Below are 20,285 nucleotides of genomic sequence, written 5' to 3'. Positions count from 1 at the left end.
ATGAAGCTTTTTGACTTTTTGGCAACAGTTAAAGACCATCTCTTCTGTCATTAAATGGTACAGATCTGTAACTTGGCACCAATTCATTCTCTCTCTCTCTCTCTCTTGAAAAAAAAAATGTAACTGACTAGTCCTAAGGGGTCCTATAGCTGTCAAATGTCTGTAGCGAAGCTATTCTATTTATAGCAAAAATGAAAGGAGGGCAAGAAGTTAATGCCTACCTTTCATTCATGTTTATTTCCTACTGCAAAACTATTTCCATTTTCCTGATAACATCCCTGAATATTTAACTGTGACATCTGTTACATGTTGTGCTGAGTAGTATCTTTAGTATGCTTAACTCCTTATCCAAGAGATCTTTCCTTTCTAAAATATATTTATCATCAACTCTTTTCTGTTCTGTCTGATTTGGTTAACAAATTTGCTGTAACTGAACATCATTAAGGAGTAGGGACTTCTCAGTGACCTACTTGAAATGAGCTTATGATCTCAGTCCAGCTGTTTATAGCATCTCTTCAAGCTGACAGTAATTATTGCCATAAGTAAGTGATGAACACAGTCCACTGGGAACATCTCCTGTGCAAGCCCCTTTGAATTGAGTGCTCTTACACAGTTTCCCTCAATTTCCACGTGGGACATGCTAAAGGAATTTCTGGAAGACCTTCCAATGGGATAAACTATATGTTATTTTCCTTTTAAAAAAACCCAGCTAGTGATAGATCACATACACTATGGAGAGCACTTTAATGTCACAAAAGGGAAATGGGTACAAATTGGCTTAAGAAACTTAAAGCAGGTAAAACTTGACTAGAGTAATTGTCTAGTTCAAGTATAAGACTTAAGTTAGCCTTCTGCAGTTAATATTCATCATCCCCAGCCAAGACAGCCAGTGGCCTACACTGTGTTGTCTGAGGAAGATGGGGTTGATAAGCCAACACACCTGGTCACCAGGATGGGAAAGCTGGCATAAAGCAAGAATGGGAAATCTTTGGCACTCCGTGTCTTTTGGGCTACCACTCCTCCAGTTCTTTACCATGCAGAAAAAAGTGTTAGGCCCAAGATCTGAATCATTTAGGCCAGTGATTCTTAACCTTTGTTACTCAGATGCTTTTGAACTGCAACTCCCAGAAACCCCAGTCAGCTCAGCAGGTGGTGAAGGCTTCTGGGAGTTGCAGTCCAAAACTCCTGAGTAACCCAAGGTTAAGAACCAGTGATTTAGGCCATGTAAGATTATACTTTCCTAGTGCAATTCTAAGCACATTGGAGCCAAAGTTAGCCCTACTGAATTCATTTGGGACACATACACCCTTCATTTTTGTTGTTGTTTAGTTGTTAAGTAGTGTCCGACTCTTTGTGACCCCATGGACCAGAGAACGCCAGGCCCTCCTGTCTTCCACTGCCTCCTGGACTTTGGCTAAATTCATGTTGGTAGCTTCGATGGCAGTGTCTAGCCATCTCGTCCTCTGTCGTCCCCTTCTCCTTTCGCCTTCACACTTTCCCAACATCAGGGTCTTTTCTAGGGAGTCTTCTCAGCAGATGGCCAAAGTACTGTAGCCTCAGCTTCAGGATCTGTCCTTCCAGTTGAACACCCCCTTGGTAAATATGTATATGATTGCACTGTAAGTGGGTCTACTGCTCAATCTACATAAGCTGTTGAGCTTTCTTGCTGAGATGCTACCTATTTGGAGAGCTGATCTCTAGGTGTGCCCATGTTGTTCCATGTTCTAGGATTCTAAGCAAATAGTGGCAAACAAAGGCTATGAGCAGCCTCACTCTAGTCAATGAGTTTTCATGCTGAGAAAAATATATTGGTGTTTTAATAATAGCTGGAAAGTTGCAGCTGTCTAAATATATTGCTCTTGTACTGCCATCTCCAGAGGAGAGCTGTAGGTCACTTTTCTTCCTGACCATATTGTTTCTCTATTCCTAATACTGTATGAATAGAGCTCCCCAGTTTTTAAACTGGCTGCTAAGACTGTTTTTGAAAGCTAGACATTGCCATCCAAAATAGATCTGAGGATGCCCTCTCTGCAAACATCTGCTTGCATATCTCTTAACAGTAGCATATGTGGGTGACTGATTTTCTATGACTCCTAAAGGTGAGGGGGAAATGTCTTATCCAGTTATTTCAAAGCATTTTGCTTCCAAAGTGAATTCAATTAAGAGTCATGCTTTTTGAGAGTCATGCTTTTACTATATGGCAGAAAAACACATGCTTAGGGCCCAGTATAATGTTAGCAGTCTTTCTGATGGGGGAAATAAATCAGGAAAAACTAGTTCATCTTTGCTTGAAATTGCTAACTAGTTTAAAAAGAAAGGGTATTGGCATGTATTTTCCTAACCATTCTTTTATATGACTATACAATATTTATAGTTCTTTAAGGGTTAGACCTCAGTTATTCAGACAGGAAGATTTTGTGAGCCCAGTTTATTCCATTTGTTTAAAATATTTATATAGCTTCAGGGAGGTCTGCAATAATAATTTTAAAAATCCTAATGAAATAATAACAGACTATATATTTTTAATTGATCAAAGATCAGTCCAAAGTTATCAGTGATCATTCAAGTGGTAACATGCTTTCACAGTTATGCATTTCTTACCACTTGAGAGAGCACTTCAGCAGGAAACCCAATCCGCATCTCATCTAATGAGACCCTAAGATTTACAGGCATGGTGGTAGCTGACCAAACTCCCTATTAACTATTTACATGTGTAAAAGGAGGTTCAGAAAAGATAAAACTACTGTTAAAAAATTCTAGCAGCTCTGTAATCATTCATAAAGTAATCATCATGTTTACAATCAACATCAATAGCAGTAAACCTGAGTGTAAGTTTATGTAGTCGGGATATCTGCTTGAAAGCCATTGTTAAAGTTTTGAAGTGAAAAGCAAAGTAAAGAGTCCTATCCCCCAACACTCTTGAACAAAACAGCCCTAGCGAGACCATCTGTGGCAATGTCCCACAGTTGTGTCTCTCCCAAACCTCTTTCCCTTGCAGAGCTGTGTTTCCTTTCTATGGAGAAAAATGTGGAAGCCCCCTCAGAGAAAAAGTTCATGCTCTTAAAAAACGAATGTGAACAGGGTGAGGAGATGTTGCTGCTTATTTTTACACTCACTTATAAATTAATCTCCAGATGTTGGTTCTTTCTAAATTTTGGTGCCTTTTGGTGAACCCTCAAGTGCTCCCTTCCCTTTAGTTACAGCCTCGGGTAGTATCCAAGGGAGAATAAGGGCTTTGAAGTTGCGTGTTAGTGGTTAGGCTCCAGACACAAGGTGGAACAGTAATTTAGTGCAGTGGTTCCCAACCTTGGATCCCCAAATGTTCTTAGACTACAGTTCCAAGAAATCCTGATCAGCACAGCTAGCAGTGAAGGCTTCTGGGCATTTCAGCCCAAGAACATCTTGGGACCCAAGGTTGGGAACCACTGATTTAGTGGATAGAAGACCTTGTAGCGTTACCAACATACGGCTTATAGATGACACACGCATGAATGTATTTTCAGTCATTTGGAAGCCTTTTTAAGATTCCTATATATAGACACTTGGGGGAATCACTCTCTCTTTTATCACCTATACATGGGACAGGAAGCAACAGTTAGAACTGGATATGGAACAACCAATTGGTTCAAAATTGGGAAAGGAGTACGACAAGGCTGTATATTGTCCCCCTGCTTATTCAACTTATATGCAGAATACATCATGCAAAATGCTGGACTGGATGAATCCCAAGACAGAATTAAGATTGCCGGAAGAAACATCAACAACCTCCAATATGCAGATGATACCACTCTGATGGCAGAAAGTGAGGAGGAATTAAGGAACCTTGTAATGAGGGTGAAAGAGGAGAGTGCAAAAATGGTCTGAAGCTCAACATAAATTAAAAAAAAAACACCTAAGATCATGGCCACTGGTCCCATCACCTCCTGGCAAATAGAAGGTGAAGTTTGTGGAGGCAGTGATAGATTTTACTTTCTTGGACTCCATGATCACTGCAGATGGAGACAGCAGCCACGAAATTAAAAGACACCTGCTTATTGGGAGGAAAGCGATGACAAACCTTGACAGCATCTTAAAAAGCAGAGGCATCACCTTGCCAACAAAAATCCGCATAGTCAAAGCTATGGTTTTCCCTGTAGTAATGCATGGAAGTGAGAACTGGACCATAAAGAAAGCTGACTGCCGAAGAATTGATGCTTTTGAATTATGGTGTTGGAGGAGACTCTTGAGAGTCTCCTGGACTGCAAGAACAAACCTATCCATTCTAAAGGAAATCAAGTCTGAGTGCTCACTGGAAGGACAGATCCTGAAGCTGAGGCTCCAATACTTTGGCCATCTCATGAGAAGAGAAGACTCCTTGGAAAAGACCTTGATGTTAGGAAACTGTGAGGGCAAGAGGAGAAGGGGACAACAGAGGATGAGATAGTTCGACAGTGTCATTGAAGTAACCAACATGAATTTGACACAACTCCGGGAGACAGTGGAAAATAGGAGAGCTTGGTGTGCTCTGGTCCATGGGGTCACAAAGAGTCAGACATGACTAAATGACTAAACACACATAAATGTATATGACTATAGACTCAAATATTGTTGTGTAACCTACAGTGGAGTATGGAAGATGACATCACCAGGAGTGATTAGTTAAAAAGTCTTCCCTTAGATTCTGGGTCATCCACAAATTAACCCAACTTGCACACGATGAGGAATCCCATGAGGAGCTGCAGCAGGGATTCTAGTGAGCAGTGCTCTGCCTCCCTGGAGACATCAATCCTCCTACCCCGTTTTATGTTATGTAACATGATTATGGCCACTTTGGGGCTAAAATCTTGTTGTGTAACTTACTCCTATAGAAGTCTGATGACATCATTGCAAGGTGCCATTTTTTGAGTCATTAAAAATGACCTAGTGCTGTCTTGTGGCTTTTCCAACTCCCATGAGATGCATTTCGTCCCATGGGTTGGAAGGAAGACATCTTGAATTACCAAAAACTGCCCCTGCTGGTAAAATCGGCTAGTGGCAACAATTTCAGAGATGTAGGTTCCCTAAGGTGATTTCAGCCTTTCTGTTCTGATTCTCCTTTTATGTTGTATGATACTGGCTTTAATTTTTGTTGTATAGATTGGAAGCCACAAAGAAAAGCATGCAAGTGTATGCACATATGTGCTTGCATGCACACATATACTCACCATTTCAAAAAACAAAACAAAAAAATAACAAATGTCAGATCATTAAAGATCTATGAATATATATCTATAAAGGAATTTTCTTCTTTCTTGGTTTTTGTGCTGTGGGGACCTGAAAAATGTAAAGGTAAGAATTTTAAGTGACAATATTATACTTGTGTGTTCAAATTAAAGGTTGCTGGTATGAAGCTATGGAATAAAAAGTTTAGAATAACACATTTTATTTAACAGTGTAACTCTTGGTTCTTTTCTTTTACAAGAATGTAATTATGTTCCTGGAAAAGCCATTAAAGTCAATAAAACTTTGAATGCAAATGTGATTGGTATACATAATAGAATCTATTAACATTATAAAACACTGGTTAGAAAACCATATTGAAAATTTATGTAAATGGAAAGAATTGACAAATATTTATACTGCAAAATGTGACAAACATCAGTAACAGCTTGGATGGAAGAAATAATTACTCCTACAGGAATCATCTGGAATAGTAATTTTATTGTGGGCTTCTTATAACTAGGCTTAATCTTTCTTAGGCTTTAATCTTACAGTTCTGCATATTTCTGAGGAGGCAAGTCCAATTGAACTTGGTGGGTGTATCTTTCAGTACATATATACAGACCTACATAGCTAAAAACATTTTAAATTTCCAGGGAATATTGTGCAGGCTTATGTTAGAAATCCTGTAATTAAGGGAACTCAGAAGACCTTCATTCAAATTCTAGCTTGGTCATGGAAACTCACTGGAGGTGGCATTGGTAAAGCCACTTCTTAAACATTTCACATATCCTGGAAATAGTGCTAGGATTATCATAAGTCTGAGTGACTTGACAGCACATAACATGTTTTACACAATTGCTAGTCTTTTCAGCCATGTTCTTGCCTTCTGAGGCCAGCCTCTTTTGGAGGGTGTTTATTTTCCATTTTGAAGTGAACAAAAGATAAACATCATGGAGATGTGAAGGTCACAAGATGGCCATGATCCACTTTAGTGTTTCTGTGTGAGTACCAGCTTTTTGCCAGATAAGGTTACTATTGATTCTATTTTAAATATTTCAAAGTTAATTATAGTGCAAATCTTTACCTATACAGTGGTGCCTCGCATTACGATGTTAATTCGTTCCAGTGAAATCGCTGTAGAACAAAAACGTCATAATGCGAAAAGAAAAAACTCATTGAAATGCATTAAAACCCGTTTAATGCATTTCAAAGGGCTTGAAACTCACCGTCCAGTGAAGATCCTCCATAGGGCGGCCATTTTTGGTGCCTGTAATGCGAGGAATCCTTCCCAGAAAACAGCGGGGGGCCATTTTGTTTACCTGGCAGCCATTTTGAAACCACCGATCAGCTGTTGGAAAATCATCGTTTTGCGAATAATCGGTTCCCAAAGCAGGGAACCGATCATCGCAAAGCGAAATTCCCCCATAGGAAACATCGTTTTGCGATCGCAAAAAGTTTGTCATAATGCGATTTCGTCGTTAAATGGGGCAATCGTAAAGTGAGGCACCACTGAATATTCAGAAATAAGCCCTGTTGAATTCAATGTGGTTCATTCCCAAGAAATGAGCATAAGATTTCAGTTTTATTTTTCTGTTATAGCTAACTCATACATTTAATTTGGCACCCAGGTTGTATTGGAAGTCACAAGGATTCCCATTACTTCTTAAAGACAAATGCTGTGGAACATTGATCTAACTGGACTGTATTCTGACCCCATCTTAGCCACCTTCACCGGTATGTGGATTTAAATTGTATATCTATATCTTTGCATCTTCTTTTGTTTCTGAATACTCTGTCATGAACATGTCTTTATTTAAGGTGAAACTAAGGTTCTGATCATATTGACAAAAGAACTGGTATTTTAATCACATTTAGCTGCAGTTGCACTGATGTTTAAAATGTTGATCACCTGATGCACAGTGGATGCACAACGGATCTTGGAGTTCTACCCACCCACCCCGAATCACATTACTCTGTTTGGAAGTACATAATTTAACCTCCTCTCCTGGCAGGGTCATTTATTTTAGCTTGGGGCTGAGTCGTGATCTGATATCTTGAATTGCCCAATGTGCCCACCTCTCTCTCTATAAATTGCTCCCTGCTGGATTGCCCTCTGCCACCCTGCCCCTTGCCTCCCTGCCTTCTCACTCAGCCTCCCTATTTCTGTTCCTGGGAGCACACCCATTTGTGCAACTGAGCATGTTGTGTTCAGGAGCTGTGGATAGAATGGCAAAATAGCTCATCCCAAATTAGGATTATGGATAAGGACACACCCTGTAAAAGCTCACCCACTGGCAGCTCAGAATAATGTTCATGTACCCCAGCATACACTGTGCAAGCTTCTGTGGAATTGCTTGTCTTGATGCTGAGCTCATAAGCCAGTACTTCTCATTTCAGGCAGCAAAGCAAGTTTTCCTCAGGCCCAGGAGGTTGCCTACACAAGGATATTTATTTTCCTTTCATAGTATCTATGGTTTCCTCCTGTCTTTTCCTCCTTTTGTTGAATTATGCTGGGTTATTTTCCTCCATAAATAGTCTAATTGAATAAGCATTAAAAGTGAAGGAAACACACAGCCATAAGACAGTCAAAATATTATGCTGTATAGTAAACCTGAATGTGGGTAGACAGATACACTTGGTAATAATGTGATCACTCAGTACTATTTATCAATGTTTAGCTAAAGATGTACTTGAATGAGGAGCAAACAAAAACCAATTTAAATGCAGCAGACAAGCCATATGGCCTGGTCCTTGCATAATTTATCATTTATGACAGATTCTACTTTTTTCTGTTGGTATTTTAAAGTAGAAATGCATTTATATAGTGAGTACATTCCTGGCTACAGTGTGAACTGGCTGAGTCGTAATAGCATTCAGTCTAAATGATATTATGCAGTTATCAGGGAAAATAAATCCCCTTTAAGGAACGATACGTGTTTAATCATGGGACAAGAAGCAATTTTGGGAACCAGAAATAATGACACAACACTTTTATAGGGAAATACTGTCATTATCCGGAGGTGCCAACATATGGTATCTGTCACTGCAATCCAGGGAGTCATCAGTCACATGTCCAGAAAAAGGGAGGTAAATTACTATGTTTTTGCACGTGGTCTCAAAAATGCATTTTGGCAGTTGTCTCTTGCACTGCAACACTGCAGGGAAGATACTGGGAGGAAGAAGTAGCATAGTCACTATACTTCATGGATATGGAGGAACCGTTGGTTGTGTCGTGGCCTAGACAGTGGCTTTCAGTGCTTGGTGTGCTTGTGAGCTTGAAGAGAGAGAACTCTCTCTCTCTCTCTCTCTCTCTCTCTGTGTGTGTGTGTGTGTGTGTAAATCTGGTGATCTAGGTAACCTTGGACTCCAACTCCCACCTTTCTCAGCCACCATGAGAAGTAGTTAGGGATGGTAGGATTCACAGTGCAACATCTGAAAGGCCAAAGTTGGCTCTCAAAACTTTTGTAAGTAAATTATCCTTCTTTGTAAAAAGCCCTATGGGAATATAGAAATTCTTTAATTAGTGCCATCTCAACCATATTGGGACTGTGCAGGAAGGAAGCTATACCAAAGACACATGGCTGATGCTGTTGAGTCGGGCACAGTTCCCGTTTGTTAAGTGGTGTCTGCAGTGTACACTTGCTGCTTTGAAGAACTGGAAGTGTTACAGTCTGTGCAGCTACCAGTGACTTCATCACTAAGACAAAGTGCAAACTTTACATATATACATATTTCTGGAAAACTTTCCATTTTAAATCCAGCATCAGTGGTCTGCTGCCTAGAACTTTACAGTCCTCATCAATTAAAGGATGTGCCAGTGGGAGTGTGGCAGATCTAGTCCTGATGGCAGAGTTCCATTTTTTTGCTGCTTTGTTTTGTAGTAGTTTGTTTTCATTTTGGCAACCTTTTAAAAACCTTTTTTTTAAAAAAAAAAGATTATAGTTTTTATTGACTTATGCTGCAGTTCTATCCCTCAACCATGTCACCTTCTGAAAGCCCTTGTGTTATATCATTTATTCAAATAGACAATGCAGAGTGGTAATTCTGGGGTGAAAATTATAGTTTTCTAAACCTCTTCCCCTTGGGTAGGATTCAGTTTTTGGTGGAACACTCTCTTCCTGGAATGCATTTCTCAAGGGAAAATGTTGAGCAGGACATCAGCACCCAGTAAGTGTCAGTTTGATAATTAATGACCTGTTGTATGCAGACTCTTTAAGAGATAGTCTTTTAACTAGCAGCCCCATCTCTTGTTTGAATGGATGTAGATTCCTTAGATCTAGCTAGAACCTACTGGGAGAAGTTTGTCTGGTTTGTACAGGGAGTGCATGCTCTTGTGTTGATGTTGCTCTATTTATATTTTGGCTTTTATTTATTTATTTATTTATTGGATTTTTACCCCGCTCCTCTAGACCATGTCTACTTTTTAAAGAAAAACGTCTTACCTTAAAGTGTGCCATAAAGGTAGACTTAACTTTTTCCAGTGTAGTACACTATGTGTTCATATGTTCTGAAAAGCAGAGAAATTCCTTGAAGAGGAAACATGATGGTTGAAGCAAACATTCCCTCTAAGCTGAGTGGGGGCATGCCGCTCCATCAAGTGTATGCAGCCGAACAAGTGTGTCCGCCTATTTACTTCTGTTTGAGCCTGGAACCCCACATGCAGGAGACAGAGACTCTGCACAGAGATCACGAGAATTAGAGTGAATGTTGGTTGAAGCTATTAGTGAAAATGTAAAGGTCCCCTTGAGATTTTTAGTCCAGTCGTGTCCGACTTTAGGGGGTGGTGCTCATTCCATTTTCAAGCCGTAGAGCCAGCACTTGTCCAAAGACAGTTTCCGTTGTCACGTGGCCAGCGTGACTAGGGAACGCCATTTTACCTTCCCACCGAGATGGTACCTATTTATCTACTCGCATTTACATGCTTTCAAACTGCTAGTTTGGCGAGGAGCTGGGACAAAATGACAGGAGCTCACTCCGTCGCATGGGTTTGATCTTACAACTGCTGGTCTTCTGACCCTGCAGCACAGGCTTCTGTGGTTTAGCCCGTAGCGCCACCACGTCCCTGAAGCTATTAGTACCCCTCCCCAAAACAAGGACACTCAGAAAACAGATCAACCTACCAATGAGGCAGTCTTCTAGTACATTAACTTCCATCCAAAGAAGTAATAGAGTTTTCCTCTTTGATTCCTGGAAGAGGAAAAAACTAACTTCAGATTAAACCCACGAAGTACAATGAGACTTCTTCCCAAATACAGATCAATTTGACTGGGCTAGTACAGGTTATTTAACTAGGGAAAGACTGTGCTGCAAATACATTATTTCTAGACATGTAAACGATTATGCCTGTGTTTCCTTTTAGTTCTTTGAAACTCCTTATGGTGCACTCCTAATTACAGTATATACTGGTAAAATTAAGTTGTATTGTTTATTGGGGAGAAAATTAAGCTGCAGGAAGGGCACATCAGTGTATGCCTGATTTCATTGAGTATGGTGAGCTTGAATTTCCTCACTTTGGTGGGTGCCATTGCTTTGAACTAAATATTATTGCTTTGAGCAAAAGGTGTTTCCCCATGCTTTTTTTGGGAATAAAAGCCTCATGTCATACTAAATTCTTGTGGCCTCAGTAAGAAACATTACATTCTATAAAAGTAAAATCCTTCTACTGCTATGGTTTGATGATTATCTGCATGTTCTTTATATGTGCAATTTTTTGTGTGTGTGAAGTATTCTGAAACACATTCTGATTGAATCTTTTAAACATAGTAGGCAAAAGCCTTTATAGTTATAGTGAAATAATGCAGGGTGTTGGAGAGGGGTAGGGACTTTTGAGCATTTATCCCAGAAAAGTCTTAGAAATTCTGAGAGGACTAAGTGTTATACTACAGTTTGTTCAGCCACCAGTGTTTGTGCTGATTATTTTCTTTAAAATGCAAGTAATCTAGACAGCATTGTTGGTATGCTTTCATTAGCAGACTCTTGGGTTAGCACTGATAGAACTTAAAAGCACCTACAGTTAAACGGGGGAGACATTGGGTGTATGACTAACAGTGCACCACTAATACAATTCAGATATTACAGGCCACTGTAACAGTCCTTGATTGGTTTCAGTAGGACTTGTTAGACTCTGCTTATAATATGTCACTGCTGTTAAAGTTTCACCTAAAGGAAATTTAAAATGAATTGTGGAACAAGCCCATGGGTTGTTTTCAATTACATGAAGGTTTCTTCAGACTGTAGGCAGGAATGTTTGTTTGTTTGTTTGTTTGTTTGTTTGTTTGTTTGTTTGTTTGTTTGTTTGTTTGTTTGTTTGTTTAACTTATATGCCGCCCACACTACCCGAAGGTTTCTGGGTGGCTTACAACATTTAAAATACAATAAAAAGGCAAAATAATTAAAATGCAATTAAAAATATATACTCTAAAAATTGCCATTGGACCCACAGCTGATATTATTTCGATTAAAAGCCTTCTGGAACAGGAAGGTTTTGACCTGGTGCCAAAATGCCATCAGCGTTTGTATGATGTGTTAATTCAAAATGAATTCATAAGTTTTTCGACAGGCAAAACCTCTGAGTTTTTGTATAAGCAATAAAATGTATTGGGATTATGATTCGCAAATTCCCAGTAGACCATAGTTCTGCCTATTTTCTCTGGCCTGTAGATTGTATGCAAATAAAGCCCTGCAAAATGGGGCTGGCAAACTCTGATCTGTCACATTTTGTCTTTGGCAGCTATCCCCAAATGCTTCCTTAAGCAGTGGGGACTCTGGTAAATATGACATGCTGAAATTTTCATTTTTCACCTTCTACCTAAAGGTCTTTTGGCCACTGTTCTCCCAAATTCCACATGGTTCCCTCAACATCAAGGGAATCTTCAGGGGGTCACTTTCTCACAGGAGACGGGGAAGATGTAAACAACTGTGTTGACCCAAACTTCAGGTATTGTATTTGTCTAATTTTGGAAAGGAATTTACAGTTTGGTGGCACTGGGGAAACAAACACTTTAGAGATTTCTGCATCACACCAATAAGGCAATATGTGGGCCCTGTGTAGATGACTGTGTTAAGGCTTTCACATGCACAAATGGCCCATGAGACAAGTGAGACATGTTGATGCTGCATGGGTTCTCCTAGGGATCAGTACATATGTAAGCACTAACATCTCAACATACAGAACTGTAAACATCATATGGTTCTTTCCACAAGGAATCCATATGCATAACAGAACAAAATGGGATTAATTGAATGGGCATCCCATACAATGGCAAATGGAAGCTAGTACTGTTCTTCCCCATTTCAGCTTGTTACATACCTATTTTGAAAATGTGTTCAAAGTGGAATACAATTCTAAAAAACCCAACCCAGAGCCCAAACTTGGAAGGGTTCTTGAGTTTATGCATCACACAGCCAAGGCGATCTATGTACCTTCATGTGCTGCCTTATACTCTGCAATCATCTTTTCACTATCCTGAAGCCTCCCTGTACGTCATTAAACCCCCCCCCCCAATCTTCCCTCAGGAAGAGTGAACAGCCAAAGTAGACTGAAACATGATGGAGTGATGGAAGAAGTAGAAACAAAAACAGCCTATGATACCCAGAATGATACTAGGAATAGGGCACTGTAGATTGTGTACAGCGCATAGAGAGGCTATATTGTTGACAGTAGCACTACCAACAAAACCCTTTAAACTCTTTTTGAAACAGGGAAGACATTCTGCTGCAACCAGTGCTAAGGCTAAGTAACCCTCTTCCTCCCTTCCACAAAAAAACCCTCAGAAATATGTCCTTCTCCTAGAGTGATATGATGAAATTGTCTCTACCTCTTTGCTCACAAATGGGTAGGAGAAGCTGGAGAGCTGCCTGTGCACAGCTATAGGTCTTCACAACATATAACTTCTTGAATCAACATTGAAGGATGTGCTCGTGTTCTACACATATGTGAACTAGTTGCCCATAAATATCCTATAAATTCTTTGTGGAGTTTGGTACTTGTGCTTAACATCATTGGCCAGATGTTGAACTCAAAGCTTTGAAAGTATGCTTTGTTCTCAAAAGGGTGGTAATGTACAGTTACACATAAGAGGATATTTATCGTGGAAATAGTTGCTGCTGTTAAAGAAGGTACAGTAATCATAATTTTCTGTGACCAAGGTTTTCCTTGCAACCATGATTAGCTTAGCTTGTGCCATCCTATTAGTCAGTATGCATTTCTTACCATGGCATCTCTATCCTGTTCTCTGGAAGAAAAAGGTAACAGACTCAGTTGTCAATAAATAATTCCACTTTAATGGCAAAGTAATAATTTAGACAGATACAGTGTGCACACTGGCAAAAAATATATGCAAGCTGGTTTACAAGCTAGAAGAACAATAAATCAATAGAAAATACATCATCCAGTTAAGTCTGATGACACCAAATACTTATTATTAGGGCTTTACAAAGACTACAAAACTTTTCAGATGATTTATCTCACTGTTTCTGTCTATTTACATGATATGTTACATCAAAAATGTACAAAATATAAAATGTATACAGACAAATGTTTCACAAACAAATTTTTAAAGTTGTAAACTAGGTGGACTCACTGAGATGTATTGCAGGGATAGTTGTATTACATGACACACGCATACAGGTTTGGCGTATGTGCACATGTGTGTCAAACACGGCAGGAGTTCATACATTGTTTCAGACCACATATATCATAAATAGCAGCTGATTCAATTATTTGCCAGAGAGCAGCATGTCATTTAATCCTATGAGAAAATAATTTGGTGCCTGATGTATTTGTTGCCTGAAATAATTACTGACTACATTCTGCGTGCATAAAATCAGAGTTTTATTTGTTAGGGCAATAGCACCATGCAGGATATCTGTAGCATCAGTTGTGCAGCAAGGAAAACTGCACTGATCTCTCTCTCTCTCTTTTAATAAAAGATGGTCACAAGATGGTTACAAGAGTGTGTAGCACCAGTTACATATCCTGAAGATATCCATTGCTATCTGGAATCTGAAAGCAATGAACTGGGTTTGCTTCAAACAAACAGTTTCAGGACTGTGGATCCAGGTGTGTCATTCCATGTCTACACAATGCCATAGCCCTTGGATTATCTGAGTTGATTTGAACCAGTGTATCCAATTACTCTGATCAGTTTTCATTCATTCTAGTGTAGATTGCCAGAAGAGAGAGAACATAATTTCTGTTTTCTTCTAAGATGTATTGGCTTCATAATGTAAATTGAAACATGCTCACTCCAGCATGGATAGGTCCTGCATAGTCATAACTATTCTAAATACTGGACAAACATACCAGGTTAAAGAAAAACAGATTGTACAATTTGTGTTCTGGATTTGTTTGCAACATACAGGTCATCTCGGTCAATGAAACATCTCTTAACACCAACAGGATAAAATACAGTTTCTTATTTTTTGTTGCTGTTGCTGTTTGTTTGCTTTCATTTGTGCAAGGCTTTTTTTTATATTTACAATACCCTCCCAGTAGACTGTGCAAAACCAACCCCCTCCCATTTTACAGTATAAATTCTTCTCTCACAGTGGACATCACTGTGTCAATTTTCTTAATGCTGAATTTCTTCATGTACAACAATTGTAATTAAAACAACATGCTTCAAACCAGGGAGGGGAAAAGAAGAGGGGAAAGAATCAAGAATATTTGTGCTCATGCTCCGACGAGTGCACCAGCTCCGCTGGAAGCTTGTTTTTTTTTTTTTTAAACAAATGTCTCTTTCTGTCTTAATAAGCTCTTTCCATAGAACCAAATGAATTTGAACCAACTGTCTTGGGCTTTTTTCCCCAACATAGTTAGGTGGCAGTGGCTTTTGGTCACTTGACTGTTTTTGATGGTAAGCAATCTATTCACACAAGATAAAAAATACTGTATATCTATCTATCTATATATCTATATCAATAGTTTGTCCTTCTAGCCACTTCATTTAAAAAACAATAGGATATACAGAAATGAGGCTACTGAGTTCACTGATGCTCTCTCATTAGTAAATGAAAAAAGAAAGCAGTGTAAATAATCAATGGTTTAACAAATTAAACCAACCATAAAACTGTTCTAGAAATCGGATTTAAGGCAGTGAGACAGCACCATAGGAAATGTTCTGTTTCCCCAACACATACCGAAAAGGCTCAAAACAAACAAAGCCCTAAGAAAGCCTTCTAGTCAATGTTGGATAAGAATTGGCTTTTTTAAAAAACAAATTCTGAAGAGGTGGGCAGGTGTTTAAAAAAATACCCCTGTGATTAAAAACAACTTGTATATAAAACAGATGATTTTTACACAGCCCTCCCCCTCCCTCAGAAACCTTGATGGACCACATCACTGCAAACATGGCAGTTTAGTATCAAATTGGCACTTATCCAGCATATCACAATAGTGTTTCACTGGCAATTGCACAATACTGTTTGTGCTTATTGAGTTTCATCTCATTTTCTCTTTTTCCCCAACTCATTTTGGAATGGACAGCAGCGTACAATTCAAACACTATTCGTGTTCTGTAACGAGTGCCATGGGGCACAACAGAGGTTAGAGGAGGTGGATCAAAAAGACCACCAATGCAGCACCTCAGAGTAGACTTAAATGTAAAAGAAAAGACTTCACTGTAAACGTTTGAAACCGGAAGGGGAGGAAAAAACTCAGAGATTCCAGTTTGGCTAATACATGTGCAATCTGCTTAGTCGTCCTCCTCTTAAAGGCCCTTTCCAGTTAATTGATTGAGTCTCACTCAGCTCCATTGATACTGATATGTCTTGAAATTAAACGAATTCAAACTTCCCATTTTGATTTCCTTTCCTGACTTTTTTGAGTGAAGTCGATCGCCTATACAGCTCTCATACTCTCTTTCAGCGGACATGCCACTTCAAATACCAGCAGCACATGAAGTGGCAAGAGGTTTACCAGCTTTCTCTAACCACACCCAATTCCCTCTAGAGAGTTGATTCAAGTGAAGAGTCCAAAATATCATCATGATGACTGGCAGTATCACTGTCGCAGCTTTGTGCGCTTGAGTAACTGGCTGCTTCTTTGAGCCGCATTAGCATATTCATCTGAGAAAGGAACAAGAAAAAACATGTCATTGATGTAACAGTTCATACAGTGTTCTTTCTGAGATATGTAACAGCCCCTCCCCAAATGGTCATAGTAATATGTAACAATGGCACAGCACTATGAACAGGCAGCACTAAGATGGTCTCTTCCAAGGTAAATCTTTGATTTCCTTTATCTCTTTTTTTAAAGTTTCAATAAGAGATTAAAAGAACTGAAACTCAGAGAAGCATCTAAAGATACCGGAATTCAAAGGTTTTTAAAGGAGAAGGAGCTCTTGATCTGAGTCAGGATTCTGAAACTATTTCCCCAATACTAAGACTTATCTGAGGGTTTGTGTGTTTGTGTGTGTTTTTTTCAACAGCCTGGCTTTTGGTATGAGAACACATTAGGGAAGAAGAAGAAGAAACATAAACACTTTTGTATACACGCCTGCCCTGTCTCACAGAAGAGAGGTGAGGGACAAAGTGGGCTGGGTTGAAGCCAGCTGCTGAATACAAGAGCACCATCTGCTGTCCAGGACCTGACCTTGGCAAGAGAAAATAGAACACCACAGCTGCAAGGCTGGGTTCCAGAGAAGCCCTTGAGCACATATTACTTAACATCAAGAGCCTCAGGGATTTCTACGATGCTTAGTGCCTAAAATTACCATAATTATAGCTGATATTTATAAAGCTTCCCTCTTGCCATGGTGTTTAGGGAACTGATCTACACTGACAGCATTTTAAAATGGAGCATCATTTTAAATTAGGAGTCATGATGTTTCTGACCAAAAATATATAAAGAAGAGGATTCAGACATGATTTTATTTGTCCTAGTGCCATCTCAGACATATTCAGGCTTCATGAGATCAAAGTGACTTCATAGCTATCACTGCCAGTCTCACATCCCTGAGTGAGTCTGATTTGGGCTATCCTCAGTGAAACAACACCAGATCACCTGATCAGAGTGATTCTGTTGACTTCCAAATCACACCTTGCAAAACCATGCAAATGAGGAGGATTTAAAATCAGGCTTTCAGCCCATTTCTTGATCCTCTCCCTTTTCCCCCTCCCCATTAACTGTTTTAATGCCTGATGAAAGAAAAATGTTCCTGAAAGTTATTTTTGTGTGCTTCTTCATACTTTTTATACAATTTTGCGTGGGCCTGTAAAATTATCATCTCAGACTAGCACTTCAAATTTATTTTGTGCCGACACTACTGTCAGTAAGTACTTTTACTCAGATAGCTTTAGAAGGAAATCCATGGGTGCAAGGTAGAAGCTGAGATAAAAAGGACTTCAACCTCTAAACAGAAATCTTCTCAGGATCATTTCTGTCCCTCTATACCAGGAGTGGGCAATTAAATTCTATAGGGAGCCACATGAAAAATCTGAACTGTGTTCGGGGGTGGGTAGTAATAGGCTCCCATTGGGTGGGGCCCTGCGGTGAACGAACTACAAGGCTGACATAGTTAACTCCCTAAACCTTTTAGGGAGTTAACTATGTGAGCATTATAATTCGTTCACCACAAGGGGGGTAGAAGACCTCCCCTCAGCTAACTCACCTGTCCTCCATTCCCCCCCGCAGCCTTCCTCTCCAACTCTCTTCTACCCCACGCAGGCGACGTGATGCGTCATCACGTCACCTGCTCAAGGATCACTTCCGGCCTCTTGAGCCACAGGCTCCGCAGCCTGCAGCTCAAGAGTAACAGTCAAAACTCCCGAGATCCCAGCATCGGATCTCGCACGTTTTGCTTCTTGCCCTGGTGGGTGACTGGAGCTGGAGCTCTGGCTCACTCAGTGGCGACGGGTGGGCTGGACAGGAGCGGCGACGGGCGGGCCAGACTGGAGCAGTGACTGGCGGGCCGGACAGGAGCGGCGACGGCGACGGGCGGGCCAGACAGGAACAGTGACTGGCGGGCCAGACAGGAGCGGCGACGGCGACGGGCGGGCCAGACTGGAGCAGTGACTGGCGGGCCGGACAGGAGCGGCTCTTGGGCCGTATGTGGCCTGCGGGCCGCACTTTGCCCTGGTCTGCTCTATACAGAATTCTAATATACCTTTGGTGTTCTGGTATTTTTCTTGTGTAATAACCTGAATATGTCCTCTCTTGCACATGTGCACATTCTATTTTATCCCTGTCTCTACAACCTTGGCCCTTCCTTCATCCTCTCATATTAACATCTTCTGGATCTTCTGCTTACTAGCTTACTATCTGTATTACTCTGCTGGTATTTTCCCCACCACCACCACCAATGCCATGCTTCTTCACCCAGTCCCTTTGGAATGAATGATGACGATTCACCTCTTTAGGGTGAAATAAAGAGTTGCATTCAGGGATGCTTTTAGGAAAGAACATTACTCTGACCATTAAGGTGCAAGCCTGCTACTACCTGCATAACCCCAACCTGTGTTCTGGGTGTTATTCATTCTAAAATGTTAGGTGAACGAGAGTGTTTGGAATTATCATACAGACAAGCCTTATCTAGCCATTTGGCAGAAGAGTTAATCTTTACTCGTGAGCCGAGGGAACAAGCAAATATGACCTTCCCTCTCCTAGCTCTCAATGCAGTGAGCCAAATCTGAAGACAAGCATGGTCTGCATCTGTGGGGACTCTTACTTCTTTGTTTACTTATTTCTCTTCTGCCTTTCTCTCCAGAAGGGACCCCAGGTGGCTTATAAATGACTAAAAGACACACAGATTTAATATCACTGTAAATTAGGCTATTAAAATACCATTAAACATACCAATATTAAAAGTTGCTCATTAAAAACAGTTAAATGCCAGATAAAAACATAACACAGTAGAGTATACTGCACCTCTTCTAAAATTCATTTCCCAAAACGACATTCAGTTTCTAAAAGTCTTCTTAAAAAGGAAAGTTTCTGCCCAATGCCAGATCAAAAATATAGAAGAGACCAACTCAGCCTTGTTTGGGAGAGTGTTCTTTAGTCTGGGATAGCCACCAAAGGTTCTCTGGCTCATATCCTCACTAGGTATGACTGAGGGCAGTGGGACCAAGAGAAGAGTCAGAGAGGTGTATAGAGGATGAAATCTCTTTCAAACAGCTTGGACCCAGCCATATAGGACTTTATAAGTAATATACAGCACTTTGAATTGGGCCCAGATGCAGAATGCTAGCTAATGAAGCTACTGTGATTGATTAATGAATGATATAATGTCTGTAACCAGGCCCAGTCAAGAGTCTGGCTACTATGTTTTGAACTAATAGAAATTTCTGAACAATCTTCAAAGACTGACCCATATAGTGTGGGGTAGTAATCCAAATGGGACATAACTAAGGCATGTATCACTGTAGCCAACTCAGATGTTTCTGGAAACAAACACAGCTAGCACAGCAGCTGTAACTGTGCAAATGCACTAATAATAATAATAATAATAATAATAATAATAATAATAATAATAATAATAATAATAATAATAATAATAATAATAATAATAATAATAATAATAATAATAATAATAATAATAATAATAATAATAAAAGTGTGCTGTCACATCTATTCTGACTTACATCAAACCTTTTCAGGGTTTGCTATGTAGAGAGTACTCAGAAGAGGTTTACCATTCCTTTCTTCTGGGGGCATCCTGGGACTGTGCAGCTTGCCCAAGGTGATACAGGCTGGCTCTTCAAGAATGCACAGTGGGGAATTGAAGTCCCAACCTCTAGCTCAGCAGCCAGATACCTAACTCACTCCAACTATCCAGGCAGTAAATGTACTCCTGGCCACTGAAAGTCCTTGGCATGTAGGCTCAAGGCAAATCCAGGTGAACACCCTTTATGCATCTGCATATCAAGGAGGTCTGTAACCCTACCCAACACCAGTTCACTTCCCCTTCCTTGATCTGTCTTTCAACCAACCAGGAGGACTTCTGTCTTGTCTGGATTAATCATCAGTTTGTTCACTCTCATCCCAGCCATTCATGACATGAAGCACTGGTTCAGAACTAAGAGAACTTCCTTAGAATTACATGGAAAGGAGAGATAAAATTGGGTGTCATTAGCATACTGGTGGCACTGACTCCCCCTATTCT

General features: G+C 40.1%; 1 protein-coding gene and 1 long non-coding RNA gene across 17 annotated transcripts in view; one reads left to right on the top strand and one right to left on the bottom strand.

Annotated features, from left to right (window-relative positions):
• The window catches only part of LOC110084632 (uncharacterized), an 81,940-nt gene that overhangs the window by 45,375 nt on the left and 16,280 nt on the right, over nucleotides 1-20,285 (top strand). For 4 of the 7 annotated variants that reach the window (XR_013537092.1, XR_013537090.1, XR_012087359.2 and 1 more), the window contains 2 exons: nucleotides 6,810-6,915; nucleotides 11,996-12,118. This is a non-coding gene — a long non-coding RNA (uncharacterized LOC110084632). Of the gene's footprint in view, nucleotides 1-6,809; nucleotides 6,916-8,178; nucleotides 8,269-11,995; nucleotides 12,119-20,285 lie in introns of all 7 variants that reach the window. The other 3 variants (XR_013537091.1, XR_013537095.1, XR_013537093.1) reach the window with 2 other exon arrangements.
• Nucleotides 13,442-20,285, bottom strand: part of NAV3 (neuron navigator 3) — a 630,491-nt gene continuing 623,647 nt past the window's right edge. For all 10 annotated transcript variants that reach the window (XM_073000344.2, XM_073000345.2, XM_020804110.3 and 7 more), the window contains one exon: nucleotides 13,442-16,248. In XM_073000344.2, coding sequence (XP_072856445.2) covers nucleotides 16,129-16,248 — 120 coding nt within the window. In that variant the 3' untranslated portion in view covers nucleotides 13,442-16,128. The remainder of the gene's footprint in view (nucleotides 16,249-20,285) is intronic.

The sequence above is a fragment of the Pogona vitticeps genome, chromosome 5 (assembly GCF_051106095.1).
Source record: "Pogona vitticeps strain Pit_001003342236 chromosome 5, PviZW2.1, whole genome shotgun sequence".
Taxonomy (NCBI): Eukaryota; Metazoa; Chordata; class Lepidosauria; order Squamata; family Agamidae; genus Pogona; species Pogona vitticeps.
This window is presented reverse-complemented; position numbering and strand designations above follow the sequence as displayed.